Genomic DNA, 18838 nt, shown 5'->3' on the forward strand with positions numbered 1-18838 from the left:
CAGGGTGTTACATTGGGTGGGCGTTCTATGTTCTTTTTCTAGGTTTTTTGTATTTCTTTGTTTTGGGCCGTGTGTGACTCCCAATCAGGCACAGCTGAAGTTCGTTGTTGCTGATTGGGAGTCACACATAAGGAGCAGGTTTTCCCTTTGGGTTTTGTGGGTGATTCTTTTCTGTCTCGTTCGTTTTGACCAGACAGGACTGTTAGCTTTCGTTGCTGTTTGATGTTTTGTTATTAGTGGTTCATTTTATTAAATATTTATAATGAATCCACAACCTCCGCTGCATCTTGGTTTTCTTGCGACGACAGCCGTTACACCTCCTTCCTTAATCCTCCACCCCCTCCCCCTCCTTCCTCCCTCTATGCGGACAACTTTGTCAACCATTTTGAAAAGTAGGTTGACGACATCCGCTACTCATTCACTCAGCCTATTGAGTCCACTGGTCTCACTCACACAGAACTACCATATGCCTTGACCTCTTTCTACCCTCTCTCTAGATGACATTCTGAGACTAGTGAGGTCTGGCCACCCGGCAACCTGCCAGCTCAACCCTATCCCCACCTCCCTTCTCCAGACCCTCTCTGAAAACCTTCTCCTATTCCTCACTTCCCTCATCAACTCATCCCTGACCAATGGCTGCGACCCTCTGACTTCAAAATGGCTTTTGCTCCCCTCCTCAAGAAACCAACACTCAACTCATCTGACGTCAAAAACTATAGATCTGTATCCTTTCTTTCTTTCTTTCTTTCTTTCTTTCCAGAACACTTGAGCATGCTGGAATGGAATGCAAAACAGTATAACAGCTGAAGAAAGGAATGGAATGCAATACAGACTAACAGCCAATGAAAGAAATGGAATGCAATACAGTATACCAGCTGAAGAAAGGAATGGAATGCAATACAGTATACCAGCTGAAGAAAGGAATGGAATGCAATACAGTATACCAGCTGAAGAAAGGAATGGAATGTAATACAGTTTAACAGCCGAGGAAAAGGAAGGCAATACAGTATAACAGCCGAAGAAAGGAATGGAATGCAATACAGTATAACAGCTGAAGAAAGGAATGGAATGCAATACAGTATAACAGCTGAAGAAAGGAATGGAATGCAATACAGTATTAAAGCCGAAGAAAGGAATGGAATGTAATACAGTAATAAGGCCGAAGAAAGGAATGGAATGCAATACAGTATACAGCCGAAGAAAGGAATGGAATGCAATACAGTATTAAGGCCGAAGAAAGGAATGGAATGCAATACAGCATTAAGGCCGAAGAAAGGAATGGAATGCAATACAGCATTAAGGCCGAAGAAAGGAATGGAATGCAATACAGTATTAAGGCCGAAGAAAGGAATGAATGCAATACAGTATAACAGCTGCAGAAAGGACTGAATGCAATACAGTATTAAAGCCGAAGAAAGGAATGGCATGTAATACAGTATAACACCTGGAGAATGGAATGCAATACAGTATAACAGCCGAAGAAAGGAATGGAATGTAATACAGTATAACAGCCAAGGGAAAGGAATGCAATACAGTATTAAAGCCGAAGAAAGGAATGAAATGCAATACAGTATGATAGCTGAAGAAAGGCTTGTGTGCAGGTGTGAAGTAGTTTGTTTAGGTGCTGTGCATATCACCCTCAACGTGTGTCTTCTCCTTTTCTACCACCAGATGATTCTCTGTCTCCTTCCTTTTCAGTTTTACCAGCATTATCTCAGTACTGACTTCATACCGACTGAGACTATGTATGAAACCCATGTTGGGAGAAACTTTTACAAGAATTTGATTTTGCAGGAATAAAGACGTGAAACTCACACAACAAAATAAGTTTTCAGTAAAAACACATTTAATTGTTTGGTAGCAAAAACAGCACCTCAGGCAACAGTGGGAAGCTTCTTTGGGGTCCAACAGAACACAACAGGGAAGACATGCACTACTATCTAGCATAGCAGACATTTTAGACAGGTTGACCAAGAACACTGGTGCTGCACTGTCACATTCACACCCACTCTGAGCAACGCTTGTCATGGACAGTACACATTATCATCCATTTCATGCAACTGAACTCAGAGAATGGCCCTCTTTACAGTTAACAGGGTTGCAGAGGTTTGGACAGAATGTTCTACAAGTTGCAACTTCATTTTTTGCTAATTTCCTGCAAGCATTTAGTTTTAGTACAGAATTAGAAAAGGCATAAGACATACAGTATGAACAAGAAAAATATTCTGTGGTCCCCTTAAAATCTTTGGTTGGATTAAAACTGTTTATTGCTTAACAGCCACATTTATATTTGTGCTCATGTAACATTGTTTGCCTTTGACTTTAATTGTTACACTGTAGTGGAATGGTGATCAAGAGGGTAGACAAATGGGCATTATCCAGCCGCTCAATCATCAACCACTTCGGAGGTCTCAGAGACAACTTTTCCATCCTTGGTCTCGATCATCTTGATGACGACACTCTTCTTGTTCTGGGTGGTGACGTTGGAGGTGCTGCCGCCACCGTAGCCGCTACCGGAGCTGTAGTTGCTGCCACTGTATCCACCGCCGTATCCACTGCCGTATCCACCGCCATATCCACCGCCGAAACCACTGGAGTAGCCACTGCTGTAGGTGCTGTTAGCACTCTCCATAGGGAAGGAGCTGTAGCTTGCTGTAAGGTGACACAGAGAGAGACAACTGGTAAATACAGGTTGGCTAAACATGAATATCATGGATGTTTTAAATGCACCACAAAACAGAAGGGGAAAAACACTGGGTTTTATTTTGACAAAAGTGTCTGCTAAATGGTGTGAGGAAGGCATGTACTTACAGCTCTGTTTGGAGATGTTGATGGACTGGATACCAGTTGCTATCCTGGTTGTGAAAATAAGACCAATTGAAAATGTTAGTTTCTGGTAATGTACAGTATTTCCATTGCTATATAATACTGTACTTTCAAGCTGACGTGTACTATTTTCATGGATGTCAATATCTCACCTGTCCTCCTCTCCCTCCAGCAGCTTCCTGTAGGTGGCGATCTCAATGTCCAGGGCCAGTTTGACGTTCATCAGCTCCTGGTATTCTCTGATCTGCCGGGCCATGTCCTGCTTGGCTCTCTGGAGGGCATCCTCCAGGTCCCTGATGCGGAGCTTGGCGTCCTTCACCGCCATCTCCCCGCGCTCCTCAGCCTCAGCGATCTGGTTCTCCAGGTTTGCACGCTAACACAAGACGAAGACACGGCATGTCATCATTTCTGCTCATAATCAAATTGTTAATGCCTTTGGAAAATAGTATATTCTGTCAACATCACGTGAGTCTACATGTCACAAATCTAACACTTAAGATGGTACTTTATTAGCACTGAGAGTCTTGGTTGTGTACCTGTCCCTTGACGGAGTCGATCTCAGACTGCAGTCTCTGGATCATGCGGTTCAGATCAGCGATCTCTGTCTTGGTGGATCTCAGGTCATCTCCATATCTGGTGGCAGATGTCTGCATTTCCTCATACTAAACATCCAACAGGAAGAAAGCAGAGGGTTCGTTAGTCGGTGGTCGGTGTGGAAAACACGTGACTTTACATCAACTTTTTCAGTGTACTGAAAGGCTATTAGCAGCCCTGAACATAGCGGCCAAAGGGAGAAAACATGTTTAGCTACTATAGAGGAACCCATTACTATACCTTGCTCTTGTACCACGTCTCAGCCTCGGCCCGGCTCTTGTTGGCGATGTCCTCATACTGGGCACGCACTTCAGCCACGATGGAGTCCATGTCCAGGTTACGGCTGTTGTCCATCTCAACCACCACTGAGGTGTCCTTGATCTGTCCCTGCAGCTCACGCAGCTCCTGGAGAGAGAGAAGGAGAGAGAGAGAAGGAGAGAGAGAGAGAAGGAGAGAGAGAGGAGAGAGAGATTGAGAGAGAGAGAAGGAGAGAGAGAGGAGAGATTGAGAGAGAGAGAAGGAGAGAGAGAGGAGAGAGAGATTGAGAGAGAGAAGGAGAGAGAGAGGAGAGAGAGATTGAGAGAGAGAGAAGGAGAGAGAGAGGAGAGAGAGATTGAGAGAGAGAGAAGGAGAGATAGAGAGACCATAAAACACTTGGCCTATTACAGACAAGACTTTCAGCCTACCTCAGAGATGAAAAACCAACCAGATTGATTCCAGCAGTTTGACTTCAAAGTTAAGATGCCTAACAGATGTCAGTAAAACTGCAGATCCAGCATGAGAGAGAGAGACCCATTCCAGTGTATACAACAAACAACACCATATGCCATAACTCAATAAATAAAAGCAAAAAAACAAATCCAGGCGGTTGTTGGAAGCTGCCAACAACACATCTGGTTATAATGAATGAGTGTCTAATTAAGAACTGAAGAGTCAATAATATCTTCCTAATTAAGGACTGAATAGTTGTTGTAAAAATTTCCTAGCAGGTAAGGTAGATAGATGGAGTCAGGTATATTATATAAGGTTATGGCTTGAGGTATTTATTTTGAACTCAACTGTTATGGAGTAATGTAAACAGGAAGTAGCTAAGTGATGAGCTCAGTGCCATACCTCCTCATAGATCTGCCTCAGGAAGTTGATTTCATCTGTTAGGCTCTCCAACTTAGCCTCCAGCTCAACCTTGTTCATGTAGGCCTCGTCCACATCCTGAGAGGAACATCCACAATCCATATGTTAACAAGATGACAACAAGAGAAAGCCAGAAAAACTGATGGGATAAAATCTTAAGTAGCTAACCTTCTTGATGAGCACAAAGTCGTTTTCACACTCGGTGCGCTTGTTGATCTCATCTTCATACCTGGGGAGAAGATTGAGAGCAATGTTAGCTTTAGTTCAGATATGAATATATTCAACATTCGATTTTATATATTTCAATGTCATAATTGTAACTATTTATTATTATGGTATAGTAATAGAGTTAATATACCGTTTTCACACTAGGGGGCATGAGTGCTACGTTCACAACAACTATGCCTGGGAATCATTTTCTACTCTGCACTCTTCAATCTGGGCGGAGATTGTGAGGTGTTTCTTTATTTTGTGCTATTTCCTCCTGAGGACACAGACTGCAAATGTGCTCATATCATTTGTCAGGACTGACAGATTGGCGGCACTGGTGTGTGTTCCGTTGCCATGATGCAGCGATCTGTGTAAGCGAAGCTGAAAGACATCCAGTCATCTAAATGACTTTCACCTCCAGTCAAGTAAAATCTAATGTTTCCTCCAGGACATGCCAGTTCAGTGTAGTAATCCCTACGATGTGAAGAGAATGGACTGTAGTTGGGTGTTGTCCATCTATAGTACTGAGATTACACAATACTGGTGTGTCCTGTGTTACTGATTAAATCAAAAACTCCCTCTACTAACAGGCTTTCCCTGATCCTTTACTGCACCCCTCCAATGGTACTATGAACCTGGCCAGGCAGAGGCACAAGCAAAGTCATTTCTGAAAATGTGGCTGACGACATCTGCTAATTAAAGGCAGAGACATGAATAGCGAACTCACTTGTTCTTGAAGTCTTCCACCAGGCCCTGCATGTTGTGCAGGTCCGCCTCCAGCTTCATCTTGTCGTTGCCCAGGCCGTCCAGCTGTCTGCGCAGGTTGGAGATGTAAGCCTCGAACATGGCGTCGATGTTAGAGCGGGTGGTGGTCTGTCCCTGGAGGAGGTTCCACTTGGTCTCCAGCATCTTGTTCTGCTGTTCCAGGAAGCGTACCTGTGTGTTGTGCAAGAGGGGGTAGATGTTGATTCATTTGATAAGCACATTGATCACCAGTTTATCACATTATCACAATATATTGTTCCAACTCTGGACTTTTCTTTGTTCTACCATAAAAGGGCACCATAAAAGGAACATCGATGGTGGGTTAACATGACTCATCCATGACTATCCTCATGTCATCCTCATGTGAACGTTCTAATCCTCCAATGGAGCTTGTGGGGACGGCTGTTTTGAGGATAGACCTAGCAAGCAATTTATCCAAGGAAGCTATGATGTGCATCCTGACAGGAGGCAGAGGGGGGAGATGGAAAGAGCTGGGTATAGAGTTATTTAGACCTCCTCCATGTTTTTCCTGTTTTAAAAGGGCGCGGTCGGGAGGTGGGGCGACCGCCCGCCTGAGAGAGAATTGAGAGGAACGTGACAAAGCTAGACGGGGCCCAATCCAACCAACTAGAAGGTAAATATTTAACTGCAGTATACAGGTAGGTGTAATGGGGGAGGGGGAGAGCATGTTGGTTAATCTATAATAGGGGGATAAAATAAATAGATGGCTGTCAGTGGACATTGCTCCTGACTGAGCCTCAGGAATTATCATAAAATGGCTGCCTCAACTGCAATTAGATTAGAGTCAATACTTAGAAATAAGTAGGAAAGGGAATTGTTATCACAAGATTAAAAAGGAGGGGCCATCTGCAAACTATTATCTATTCCCTTTAGAAACATGCAGTGGTAAAATCCCTTTCTGATTAGTTTTGTTCTTTGTTATGTAACCAATCCACTGGTGTTAGCCAGAACATGAAACCAGTTGCCCTTTTTAAATATTAACCCAGTGGAGCAGGCTAGGCATGTGGGACAGATAGGTCAGTAGAGAAGCTATTAAGAAAACACCCCCAGGCATCAATTATACTAAAGCAATATGAAACATTGCTATCACTTTTAAATGTTATGTATTGATGTTTGACCGTGTTCCGATGTTGCCCTCCATGTTTTTGTATAGACTACCCTTTCAATTAATTTCATTCCATTGTTCAAAGACTTGTTAAGAATATAAAAAGTATCTAAACGTAACAATGATGGTGATGACAAAATGGCCCTGTCTGTGTTCCAGGAGTATGACCTTTTTTGGAGTGTCCAGCACACCCCTCCGCAGGGGCAGGGCCACACCCTCCCACAGGGGCAGGGCCACACCCCTCCGCAGGGGCAGGGCCACACCCTCCCACAGGGGCAGGGCCACACCCTCCCACAGGGGCAGGGCCACACCCCTCCGCAGGGGCGGGCCACACCCCTCCGCAGGGGCGGGGCAGGCAGCCATTCCCAAGGTAAACCAGATCACTAGCTACTCTAACCAGAGACAGACATACCCTTCTGTAGAAACTCTCTACCCCACCCCACCCTGCTGCACTTCTGTTTTCATCATTATAAAAGGACAATTACTGAAAAACCATTAGATGTGAATTCTTGAGACCCCAGAGAAAACTAGCACAAGCAGTTTGCTTGACCACTTTCAGTCTTAGACAAGTCTAGATTTTCTTCCCTTTTCCAAGCTGATGAGTTTGCTTGTGCGTGTATTCAACCTAACACACTGTAACAGATCTCCCATGGCGTATACCAGCATTTCACAAAGTGGACTTTTCTATAGATCTTCTCCATTGTTCCACATTCATTACACAACAGACACCTCAGCATTGTAATAGCGAATAGAGATAGATTCATAAAATCCCACAGATTGTCTGTACTCTGTACTTCCCTTTTTCATTCAAAGTCTAAAGTTTTATAGCAGTTTAAGCTCATGGCAAAGTTCATTGTCACAGATATTGATAGACACCGATAGAAATACAGACAGACAGATGGACAGGGACAGTTTACCAGGACTGACCTTATCAATGAAGGAGGCGAAGCGGTTGTTGAGGCCTTTGATCTGTTCTTTCTCATTGGTGCGGACGATCTGGATGTTGGGGTCGATCTCCAGATTGAGGGGGGCTAGCAGGCTCTTGTTCACTTGGACAGCGGTGATGGGGGCATGAACGCCACCACCCATACCCATCCCCATCCCCATCCCCATCCCCAGGCCCATGCCACCTCCATAGGCAGAAGAGCTAGAGATGTAACTGCCGCCTCCACCACCGGCCCCGAACCCACCTCCCATGCCCCTGTTGGCCCCTCCATAGGAGCTACGGGCGCTGTAGCTTTGGCGAGTGGCCCCCTGGCTGGGTCCAGAGTAGGACATGCTGCTGAAGCTGCGAGGGGCTGCCCCAGAGGAAGAGGACTTGACGGTGTAGCTGGTAGTTTTCCTGACCGACATGCTGGCTGGTCTTGAGCGGTTGGTGAGTGAAGGACACTGAGGGGGGAGATAGAGTGGCAGGCGGGCTTGTCTGGAGTGCTGGGGAAACCCGAGTGGATAGACAGAGAATGAGTTACAGCACTGGTTTTAAGAGCCTTCCCGGTGGGAGGGGCCAAAGGGCTAACTCTCATTGGGCAAGCCTCTGGGTGAAGGGAGAAGAGGGAGGAGTAGTACAGTGTAACAGAATACTTTTAGTTTCTAACACAAGCTGACCAAATTATTACCTGGCATTTGGACCCTGTTAGGAACAACATGGTGGGGGTAGGGCATAAGGGACCTGTTGGAGTGGACCTGTTAGAGTGTTAAAGCCTGAGGTGAAATATGATAACAGCTGGTTATACAAACTGTCATGTAGTTGAACAGGATCACTTCTCTACATAGCTTTACATAGTCAAATGTGTTACACGACAAGGGATTAGAAGCTTGCCAGTAAACCTCATGGAATATAGGTCAGGTGCAAAGCAGAACTCTTGCTCACTGCGCTGCTCTTTAATTCAGTACCTGATTGCAGACAGGTCCAGTTAGATACTGTACTGAAGGTGTGAAACAGGATGCCTTGCCTACCATAAACATAATGAGCCTGGGATACTCAGTGTTTTAATGAATGAATGCTGCCAGTAGGCTTGTCCTGATATCACAGACAACTTTTTTTATATAACTGACCTCATAGACGCTTTACACTTTTAGTTAAATAATCATTTTTTTTAACCATCATGCTCTCAATCAGCCAATGTTATCTCGCAGCACAACCAGTTATTTCTAGAAACAGGGACAACTACACCAACCAGCTAGGTGTTCAAGCTATTCACCCAATGGGTCTTGTTGTTGTGGTTTGGAGTAAGGCCTGAGGCTGCATGCATTCCTCTATGTCTCACAGCATGTTACAGAAGCCCATGTTAGAATATCATGGTTATAAGGTGATGATGGTTTACTGGATTGTGATCTACTGAAGACTCCTTAAAGTTGCAAGAAAATATACCTTTGTCCTACCAGATAACACCAATCAGATATACAGCAGTGCCGTTGTGCTTGTAATCTTGATTACCCACGGGGGCGACCCGTCATTCACCTGTTTTGAGCACCACCTGTTTAGCAATAAATAAAAATAAAATATATATATTTTGGGGGGGGTTGCCTGTTTTGCATGTTATGTTGGTATTAATATGTGTCGCATATCAGTTTGCAAACAATGTACAAAAATGGTATCATTGAGTCGTACAGTATACAAACATGGTCACTTTTTTTGCTTTCTTGAGTAAGGCAGCTCCAAAATGCAGGTGTTTCAGCCTAGCTCAGTGCTTTCTGTGGGGGTGGGTCAGCCAGCCGAAAATACGGAGCGTAGGGGTTGATAATGTTCTCTAGTTGCACCGTGATTGGCTCAGTGTTCTGTCACTCATGAGGACACTAGTCAGCTCCAAGTCTAAGGGTAGAGCTAGAAAATTCAAGCCCCTTTGGTGCTGCCATAGAGTTACATTAGAATGCCCATCCAAGAAGGCTCAAGGTCATTGGCCACAGATAAAATGATGTCAAATCACGTTATATGATTGGACTGATCTTGTCAACATCATACTTTCAAAATCTTAGCTAGCAGTCATCAACATGAATCAAGTCAACAATTTACTGGCAAATCCTTTTTAATCCTTGATCATATGAAGAGAAATTATGAAGAAAAACTATAGATAAAACATATCGGTGCTCATCGACCATTGGACATAAACATTACACAACAAGTTGGAAATCGCAAATTCAACAGTGAGTGATTTGGAAGAAATTAGTGTCTAATTGCAAGCATTGCAAAGCAATCAATATCCTGCTATTCAGTGGAGTGGATGTGTGGTCCAAGTGTAAACATTCAACATTGGCCGTGCTGTCAATCCAGCATGACTTCTGCTGTGTTCAAAACAACTGGAAACTCGGAACTGGGAAATCTCAGACTTCATTGAGTTCAAGACAACTGTGAACTCTGAAAGAAACAAGCTCTGACTGGGAATTTTTTTATTGAACGGTATTCCAACTTGAAATTCCAAGTCAGGAAACCGGACTTCTTTCTAGAGCTCTGACCTGTAGATCACTAGCGTCATGATTCAACCTTGTTTTTTTCAGAGTTCCCAGTTGTTTTGAAAGCACCATAAATCCAAAGAATGACAGGCTGATGACAAAGTTGATGACAAAATTTGCCCAAAAAAGGACCGCCGCGCCACCTTCCTGTTCAAGTGAGCACAGCACAACAAGGTGAGTCCAAAAATGTCTTATATGCTGCTGCATAAATTATGTAATATGCCAGGGAGATATGTATACTGTAGCTAAGAAAGTAATACTAACTGTATGTTGTGTAGTAAGCTGTTAGTAGCCCATGTGCCTCACCTTAATAATTTGGTCCCTTTTCCCCTCATAATTTAGTCTACTGTTCTGACTTGGTGGTGGTCATGTAGCCTCTAGCCTGTTTTAGAGAAAGGTCATCATCGAATATTGTTAGAGCTTTCATTGTCTGCTTATATGCCCCCTTTATTTATCCTACGGTTCTGACTTGGGGTACAGGGAGAATACTGTAAGAAAGGCCCATGTTCTGAAATTCTGTCTCTGTACATTTCAAAAGTGCTGAACAAATAGTTATATTGACTATGTCCGTCCTAGCTCGCTCATTAAGTCTTATTGGATATTACGGATTGCCTCTTAACCGCTCGTCCTCCCCTTATGTCATAGTTTGTACATCTCAATAGTCAGTAAAAATCACATTTGTTTAAGTAAGTCAGCCATATCAGCAATGTTTTTTTAAAAGCCAATAAATAAGGCTGAATTAACTGTTTTGCTGCCAGACAAGGCTCCGCTGACAGTCAGGTGTAGCAGTGGTAAGGTTTTGGAACTGCTGTTGGGACTCTGCTGTTGGAAAAGCTTTATGTAGGCCCTAACAGTTTGTGGGCACTGTTTGTCACCGTTATAGTCCAATGAATGTATTGTTTGGTGTTGCGTTGTGTAGTGGCTTTGCTGGCATACATAAACATTTTTGGGGGGAGTTTTCCCCACTAAGATTTACATGCTAAAATTGCCACTGATTACCCCAATTGTACTTCCTGATGTAGCAATATGTGTTGCCTTTCCACAACAAATACATTAGTATGGCTATCTAACAATTACCTGAGTATGGCTATCTAACAATTACCTGAGTATGGCTTTCTAACAATTACCTGAGTATGGCTATCTAACAGTTACCTGAGTATGGCTATCTAACAATTACCTGAGTATGGCTTTCTAACAATTACCTGAGTATGGCTATCTAACAGTTACCTGAGTATGGCTATCTAACAGTTACCTGAGTATGGCTATCTAACAGTTACCTGAGTATGGCTATCTAACAATTACCTGAGTATGGCTATCTAACAGTTACCTGAGTATGGCTATCTAACAGTTACCTGAGTATGGCTATCTAACAATTACCTGAGTATGGCTATCTAACAATTACCTGAGTATGGCTATCTAACAATTACCTGAGTATGGCTATCTAACAATTACCTGAGTATGACTATCTAACAGTTACCTGAGTATGGCTATCTAACAATTACCTGAGTATGGCTATCTAACAGTTACCTGAGTATGGCTATCTAACAATTACCTGAGTATGGCTATCTAACAGTTACCTGAGTATGGCTATCTAACAATTACCTGAGTATGGCTATCTAACAGTTACCTGAGTATGGCTATCTAACAGTTACCTGAGTATGGCTATCTAACAATTACCTGAGTATGGCTATCTAACAGTTACCTGAGTATGGCTATCTAACAATTACCTGAGTATGGCTATCTAACAATTACCTGAGTATGGCTATCTAACAATTACCTGAGTATGGCTATCTAACAATTACCTGAGTATGGCTATCTAACAGTTACCTGAGTATGGCTATCTAACAATTACCTGAGTATGGCTATCTTTTGAGCATGAAAATTCCAGCATTTTTTATCAGGGTATATATCATGCCAAGAGAGGCTATCATTTGGCTACTGGTTTTACATATGTTTCTGTTGGGTGTGATCATTTGTGATAATGCTTTTTATTACTTACCAAGTACACAATGCCCTGGCACTGTTGCCCCTCCTCACCTTTCCTCTCCATTCTCAGAGAGTGAGTCACGACTCCTTGAGCCAAACACTTCATCCTCTCTCCATCCCCTCTTGTCCCGCCAACGGATCTCTTGTCCTTGTTATTGCCATGGCAACCTTGAGAAATACATTATGGGTAACTCTCTCACTCACTTGAAATAGATCCAAGTATGTGAGCTGTGTGACTGTAATACTGTGAGCTGTGTGACTGTAATGCTGTGAGCTGTGTGACTGTAATGCTGTGAGCTGTGTGACTGCAATGCTGTGAGCTGTGTGACTGTAATTATGTGAGCTGTGTGACTGCAATGCTGTGAGCTGTGTGACTGCAATGCTGTGTGCTGTGTGACTGTAATGCTGTGAGCTGTGTGACTGTAATGCTGTGAGCTGTGTGACTGTAATACTGTGAGCTGTGTGACTGCAATGCTGTGAGCTGTGTGACTGCATTGCTGTGAGCTGTGTGACTGTAATGCTGTGAGCTGTGTGACTGTAATGCTGTGAGCTGTGTGACTGTAATGCTGTGTGACTGTAATGCTGTGAGCTGTGTGACTGTAATACTGTGAGCTGTGTGACTGCAATGCTGTGAGCTGTGTGACTGTATTGCTGTGAGCTGTGTGACTGTAATGCTGTGAGCTGTGTGACTGTAATGCTGTGAGCTGTGTGACTGCAATGCTGTGAGCTGTGTGACTGTATTGCTGTGAGCTGTGTGACTGTAATGCTGTGAGCTGTGTGACTGTAATGCTTTGTGATCTGTGTGACTGTAATGCTGTGAGCTGTGTGACTGTATTGCTGTGAGCTGTGTGACTGTAATGCTGTGAGCTGTGTGACTGTAATGCTTTGTGATCTGTGTGACTGTAATGCTGTGAGCTGTGTGACTGTAATGCTTTGTGATCTGTGTGACTGTAATGCTGTGAGCTGTGTGACTGTAATGCTGTGAGCTGTGTGATTGTAATGCTCTCAGAAATATGTGCTGCTGAGTGACAATATCGGCACGCTGTTGTCAATGCATGAGACAGAAATGTGTGATATTTATACAAACTCCTCCTTATAACACACTGTTGGGCACAAACTACTAGTGACCCTATTGCTATCAAAACAGTTGACCGATTGGTTCCAAATTTGGACTCAAAGGTGTCAGTCAAGTATTAATGGGAACAACACTTATCTACTTATCTACAGTCTGTCCCTCCCCATCCAGTGCACGTCAAGATGATTACTTCATCAACTGTGTTTACATGTTGCCTTATGCTGGTATCTATTAGCTAACACCTCCTGCGTTACTGAAGAGTCAACTCATTTTAATTGATGTGGCGTGGTCGTTTTACACACATACCAGTTTACACAGAGATGATTGTATTGATGGGCCTTTAAGCTCTGTGTGGCAGTTACACATATCTTTCTCAACCTTTGACCCCCCCAGAAAGACCTAGAAAGGGTGTGTCTGGGTCTGGTTGTGGCTGAGTGTGTTTCAGAATTTATGCATCTCCCACGTGTCACGAGTGTTTTTAGTCCAATGAAGTGGTTTAGAATCAGGGGGTGGAGATTGAATCATCACTACCTTCCTCGTTAGCAAAATAACTCACATATTATTCATTTGTTTACTCCTTTTTGTGGAAAAGTTTTGACATATTTAGAAGGACTGATTCACTTATGGAGCTTTCATAAGCGTTCTTCTTTAGTGAGGATATGAAATGCACAGCGGTAAAATATCTGTTTTCATGCAAAGCCCACATCATTTTCCAGTTACTTTTTAAATTTAAGCAGTTACAGTTACTAGTTACCTGTCCAAAATTGGAATCAGTAACGTAACTTTTGGATTACCCAAACTCTTTAATGTAATCTGATTAATTCCCCTTTACATAGCTGGCCATACATCGATGTTGCATTTTACTTTACAGGTTGGTGATGTAGGTTTCTTCCCATTGCTTTCTACTACAGATAATAATATGATTACACTATATCTATACAATAAAAACCTAAATCTGTCAGATTCACAGTCTTAATACTCCTTGATCTTCAAGAATAGAATTTGGAAATATGGAAATATAGATGTTGCTGTCATGGAGGACTGATTGGGCTCATTGTTGACAAATAAATGCTTCTGTCATGGAATGGCATGCCTTGAGCACTACCGGAAGGTGCTATTTGCATATGAAAAATGTATGCCATATGCTGCATTTGCTATAGGCCTAATGTTTACGTTTTTTGTTAGTGACACTTAGATATTAGTCTATATAAATAGTGGACAAGTTTGAGCATGTGTCCGTTAGGCCTATGGATTATTCATTTTTTAATCAGCACAAATTAGATTGAGCAATAAAAGCCCCATTCGTGGTCTTCTCAAATTGTTGTTGACAGTATGGAGCACAAGACCACGGAGGAGTTTAGAAAGAACTCCCTCAAACTTTTATTCCATAGGCTGGGATCCGCATGCAGCTGTTGCAAGAGCACATTTTCACTGTCTGTCCACTGGTCACAAAAAACAATGATTAATAGGCAGCCAATAACCATTATTGGGTTAAAATACACATGTCCACAGCCATTCACAAAAACCACAATCCGTAAGACTCAAATAGCTAAATGAGATAGCAGCAGTGTGATTCACATCAATGTGCTATGTACAGTGGGGTCTGAAATTACTGACACCCTTGAAAAAGATGAGCATAAAATAAAATAATTCAAATACTGAACTATATTGCATGAAAAAAATGCTACATTATATAATTGTATGCTAATACAATTGCTCAGACAAAGAGATTTTGTTCAACAAGTAATACTTTTTTTCTCTCACGAAGGTAAGGGGTAAAAATTATTATAAATAAAGTAGTTTAGTATTTGGTCCCATATTCCTAGCACGTAATGACTACATCAAGCGTGTGACTCTACAAACTTGTTGGTTGCATTTGTAGTTCGTTTTGAATGTGTTTCAGATTATTTTCTGCCCAATAGAAATGAATGGTAGATAATGTGTTGTGTCATTTTGTAATGTGTTGAGTCAGATTTATTGTAAATAAGAATATAATGTTTCTAAACACTTCTACATTAATGTGGATGCTACTATTATTACGGATAATCCTGAATGAATCGTGAATAAATGTTCCGATTGTAAAAAAAAAAAAAAAAGTAACCTTTATTGAACTAGACAAGTCAGTTAAGAACATATTCTTATTTACAATGACGGCCTACCCCGGACAATGCTGGCTGTGGGACTCCCAATTATGGCCGGTTGTGATACTGCCTGTATTCGAACCAGGGTGTCTGTTGTGATGCCTCAAGCATTGAAATGCAGTGCCTTAGACCGCTGTGCCATAAAGGAGCACCACTAGTGATGAGTGAGAAAGTTAGAGGGTCAAAGATTATACCCCCAAGACATTTTAACCTCTCACCATTTCCAAAAACAGGGAAGGTTATCATGTTTTGGGGGTATGATCTTTGACTCCTGTAGATATCAAAACTGATATCCGTATCGTACAAACCTAAACTGGCACCTGTTTTCAATGTTGATTTGAATGTCATTGAGAAAACAGAAATGTGTGAGAGAGAGAACATTGTCACAAACATCCTTTCTGAATTTAAAAGTAATCATTTACTTTTTCAAAAGTATCTGTAATCTGAAACGGATTACAGTTCCAGGTTTAAATCAGTAACATGAAACCCGTTACTCCTGAACCCAGTCACTTTCAACCACCACCATAATAGATTGACCTCACATGGTGTTTATGTAGAACGTTTCAACTATTGGTACTCAAGTTGCCATCGCTGACAAGTTCAACTCTTAATTTACTAGGACTGCTGGTTTTCTATTCTAATAATTAATTGCACACATCTGGTGTCCCAGGTTTAAATCAGTCCCTGATTAGAGGGGAACAATGAAAAAAATGCATTGGAACTGGCTTCAAGGTCCAGAGTTGAGTTTGAAGGACATACAGTAAGAGATGTAAGGCCATTGCAAAGCAATTGCTCTCTAAAACAACTAAACTGCTGAAATACAACCCCTCCTTTAAATTTTCACATACCCTTTTCTTACCCAAGTTAGGTTGAGAGAGAAAAAGCAAGGAAATAAATAACATGTGTGTCGATGGAAAAGCCTGGTCTTACTCAGCGCTATGGCCCTGAGCCCATTTTGAACATTGCCCTCAAAGTGGGTTTCTGACTCCAGTTTGGCTGGAACATTCTCTCTCTCTCATTCAGGAGCATTTCCTGCTCAGTGAAAACAGAGGCTCTTTATTCGAAGGATGTGTGTGTGTGGCTTCTGCTTGCTAGCTTTTATGCTGTTCTTGGAGGATAGATATTACCTGTGATCTTTCTTTCACTTTAATAAAACTCACACATGCTGTGCTGTCCTTCAGTGATCCTTCTCCGCTTTGCTTCACTGCGCCTTTCGCTCCCACACCCACTGTCGTTATGGAAACAGGGTTACCACAGATCACTGATGACTTTTCCAGATACTCTTGATTTAGAAAGGTGAGGGATGTTGCCATGGACACAGAGATAAGTATAGCCACACAATGAGTAATCACTTGTGAGGATATACCGCAAAAAAATGCATAGTGGATAATTTGTGACTCAAGTGCTCTTGACGATTGAACCGTGCAAGCCCATTCTCCGTACAAATGCATGGAGCAAGAATAGATTTGCAGGTTCAAATATTGTAGTTCACCAACAAATGTAAATATACAGCATATCCTCCTGGCACATTTCCTGTGCAGGAATGCTTCTCATTAGACTGAACTGTAACAATACAAAGACAAATAAATTGACGTTGTGACTTTGAATGGAGAGGAAGAACTGGGCTTATGCTTGTTTATAAGCCAACTTCTACAGTTGGTGATTTCCTAGTTACCAGGTTTATGAGGTAAAAGATTTTTGAATTGTAGTCCACTTCCTCTTCCCTGTCCTTACGATCGGAATCATTGTTTTAGTTATGTGTCTGGTTTCATCTGGCATCAAAACATAGAGCTCATAAAAAAAGAATCAAACAACTCTTCATTATCAATCACTTTCATCTCGTTATAAAAACATTCTCTCAAATGAGAAAGTTCTATTCCAACTTCCTGAGGCAAACACAGTAGTGGTTCAGACCACAAATCGCCCCAGAGCTGTCCAGACATGCAGTAATCAGTGTAGAATTTGGTGGTTGACTAATGGTTAAGGAAGAGTGTTCATGTAAAACCTACAGCAAGCCCTCAAGACGTGAAAGAAGTTCAACATTATACAATCACACACGAAGCTGACTCATCGTGTAAACTTTATAAACCACTTCTCTATTGGTAGTATTTTTGCTGCCAACATGGATACAGGGATTCTCAAACAATGAGCAGTATGCTTCTTAGTCACTTTGATGAGGGCTCTTGGAGAACATTAAGCTGAACAAACAGTTGTGGTTTATCCATAGATTTTAAGGGTTTATCACTGACTTGCATTACTGCTTATTGTGTTATGGTTCAAAGTACCTTTATTTGGAGTTAGAAGGACAGAGATCAGTGCTTTAGAAAAACATATAGTGTATGAATCTTATGAGTTTAAATAATAAAAACTTAGTGAGAATTTATTTTTTATATTTCAATTCAATACATGGAAATGTGATCCTCCCTAGAGAGCGCCAAGTGCAATGCTAATACTGTATTTAATGTTGTAGTTCTACTTCCAGAAAGCTGAAGGATATTGGGAAACTGCATGGAAAATAAAAGAAACCTGGATGGCTTTGGCATCAGCCTTGGAAAGCGTAAAGAGTATTTTTGGTTTGAGTGGGAAACTCCAGTCGAGAATTTGTACCCTTGGAGGGAAAACTGTCACTTACCTCAACAGCTGGCTTTTCTCTGACTGCTATCCCTCCAACATTATTTCATCATATGTCACAGTGCACTGACAAATCACTTTGGAGGTTTGGGTGCAGGTGTGCTGCTGGTGAGTGTTCATGTGTGTCTGTGGCAGAAAGGTACAGTAGTCTTTCCAACAGGACTCAAAAGTGACCTGTCTTAACAGGTGTGTATGCTTTCTCACCACTGAGCTAATCCAGTACTCATAGCAGTGATGTTCACAGATGTGTGTTAAAGATAAATTCATGAAAATAGCCTGTCTGTGAAGCAATCCTCAAGGTAATCACCATGAGATATCTACTATAAATATGACTCACACATGGCACCTACCGGGATGAGGGGTAGTTTTTGAATTCCTGGGCACCTTGATATGGAGACATGAGAGGTGACTAATCTCTGTCTCTTCAGGTGTAGGTTAAACCAGGGTGTGGCTTCCCTTCAACCCTCAGTTCCTCCTACAGTGCCTTCGGAAAGTATTCCAAAACATTTCTGCAGCATTGAAGGTCCCCAATAACACAATGGCCTCCATCATTCTTAAATGGAAGAAGTTTGGAACCACCAACACTGTCCAAGAGCTGGCTGCCCGGCCAAACCGAGCAATGGGGGGAGAACGGCCTGGTAAATCTAACAGAGCTCTAGAGTTTCTCTGTAGAGATGGGAGAACCTTCCAGAATGACAACCATCTCTGCAGCACGCCACCAATCAGGCCTTTTTATTTTATAATTGTTTTTATTTCACTTTTATTTAACCAGGTAGGCTAGTTGAGAACAAGTTCTCATTTACAACTGCGACCTGGCCAAGATAAAGCAAAGCAGTGAGACACAAACAACAAAACAGAGTTACACATGGAATAAACAAAGATACAGTCAATAACACAATAGAA

The 18838-nt window shown here is 42.1% G+C and overlaps 1 protein-coding gene across 1 annotated transcript; it reads right to left on the bottom strand.

The window, feature by feature from the left end:
- Positions 1-1824: 1824 nt before the first annotated feature.
- On the bottom strand, positions 1825-8093 carry k2c8 (Keratin, type II cytoskeletal 8). Its single transcript, NM_001140215.1, is given in 9 exon segments — positions 1825-2652; positions 2812-2855; positions 2979-3199; positions 3363-3488; positions 3661-3825; positions 4534-4629; positions 4720-4780; positions 5489-5697; positions 7580-8093. Coding segments are annotated over 9 exon segments (1614 nt in total). The 5' UTR covers positions 8006-8093; the 3' UTR covers positions 1825-2386.
- Between the last annotated feature and the right edge of the window lie 10745 nt (positions 8094-18838).

This window comes from Salmo salar, chromosome 15 (genome assembly GCF_965601325.2).
Source record: "Salmo salar chromosome 15, fSalSal1, whole genome shotgun sequence".
Lineage (NCBI taxonomy): Eukaryota > Metazoa > Chordata > Actinopteri > Salmoniformes > Salmonidae > Salmo > Salmo salar.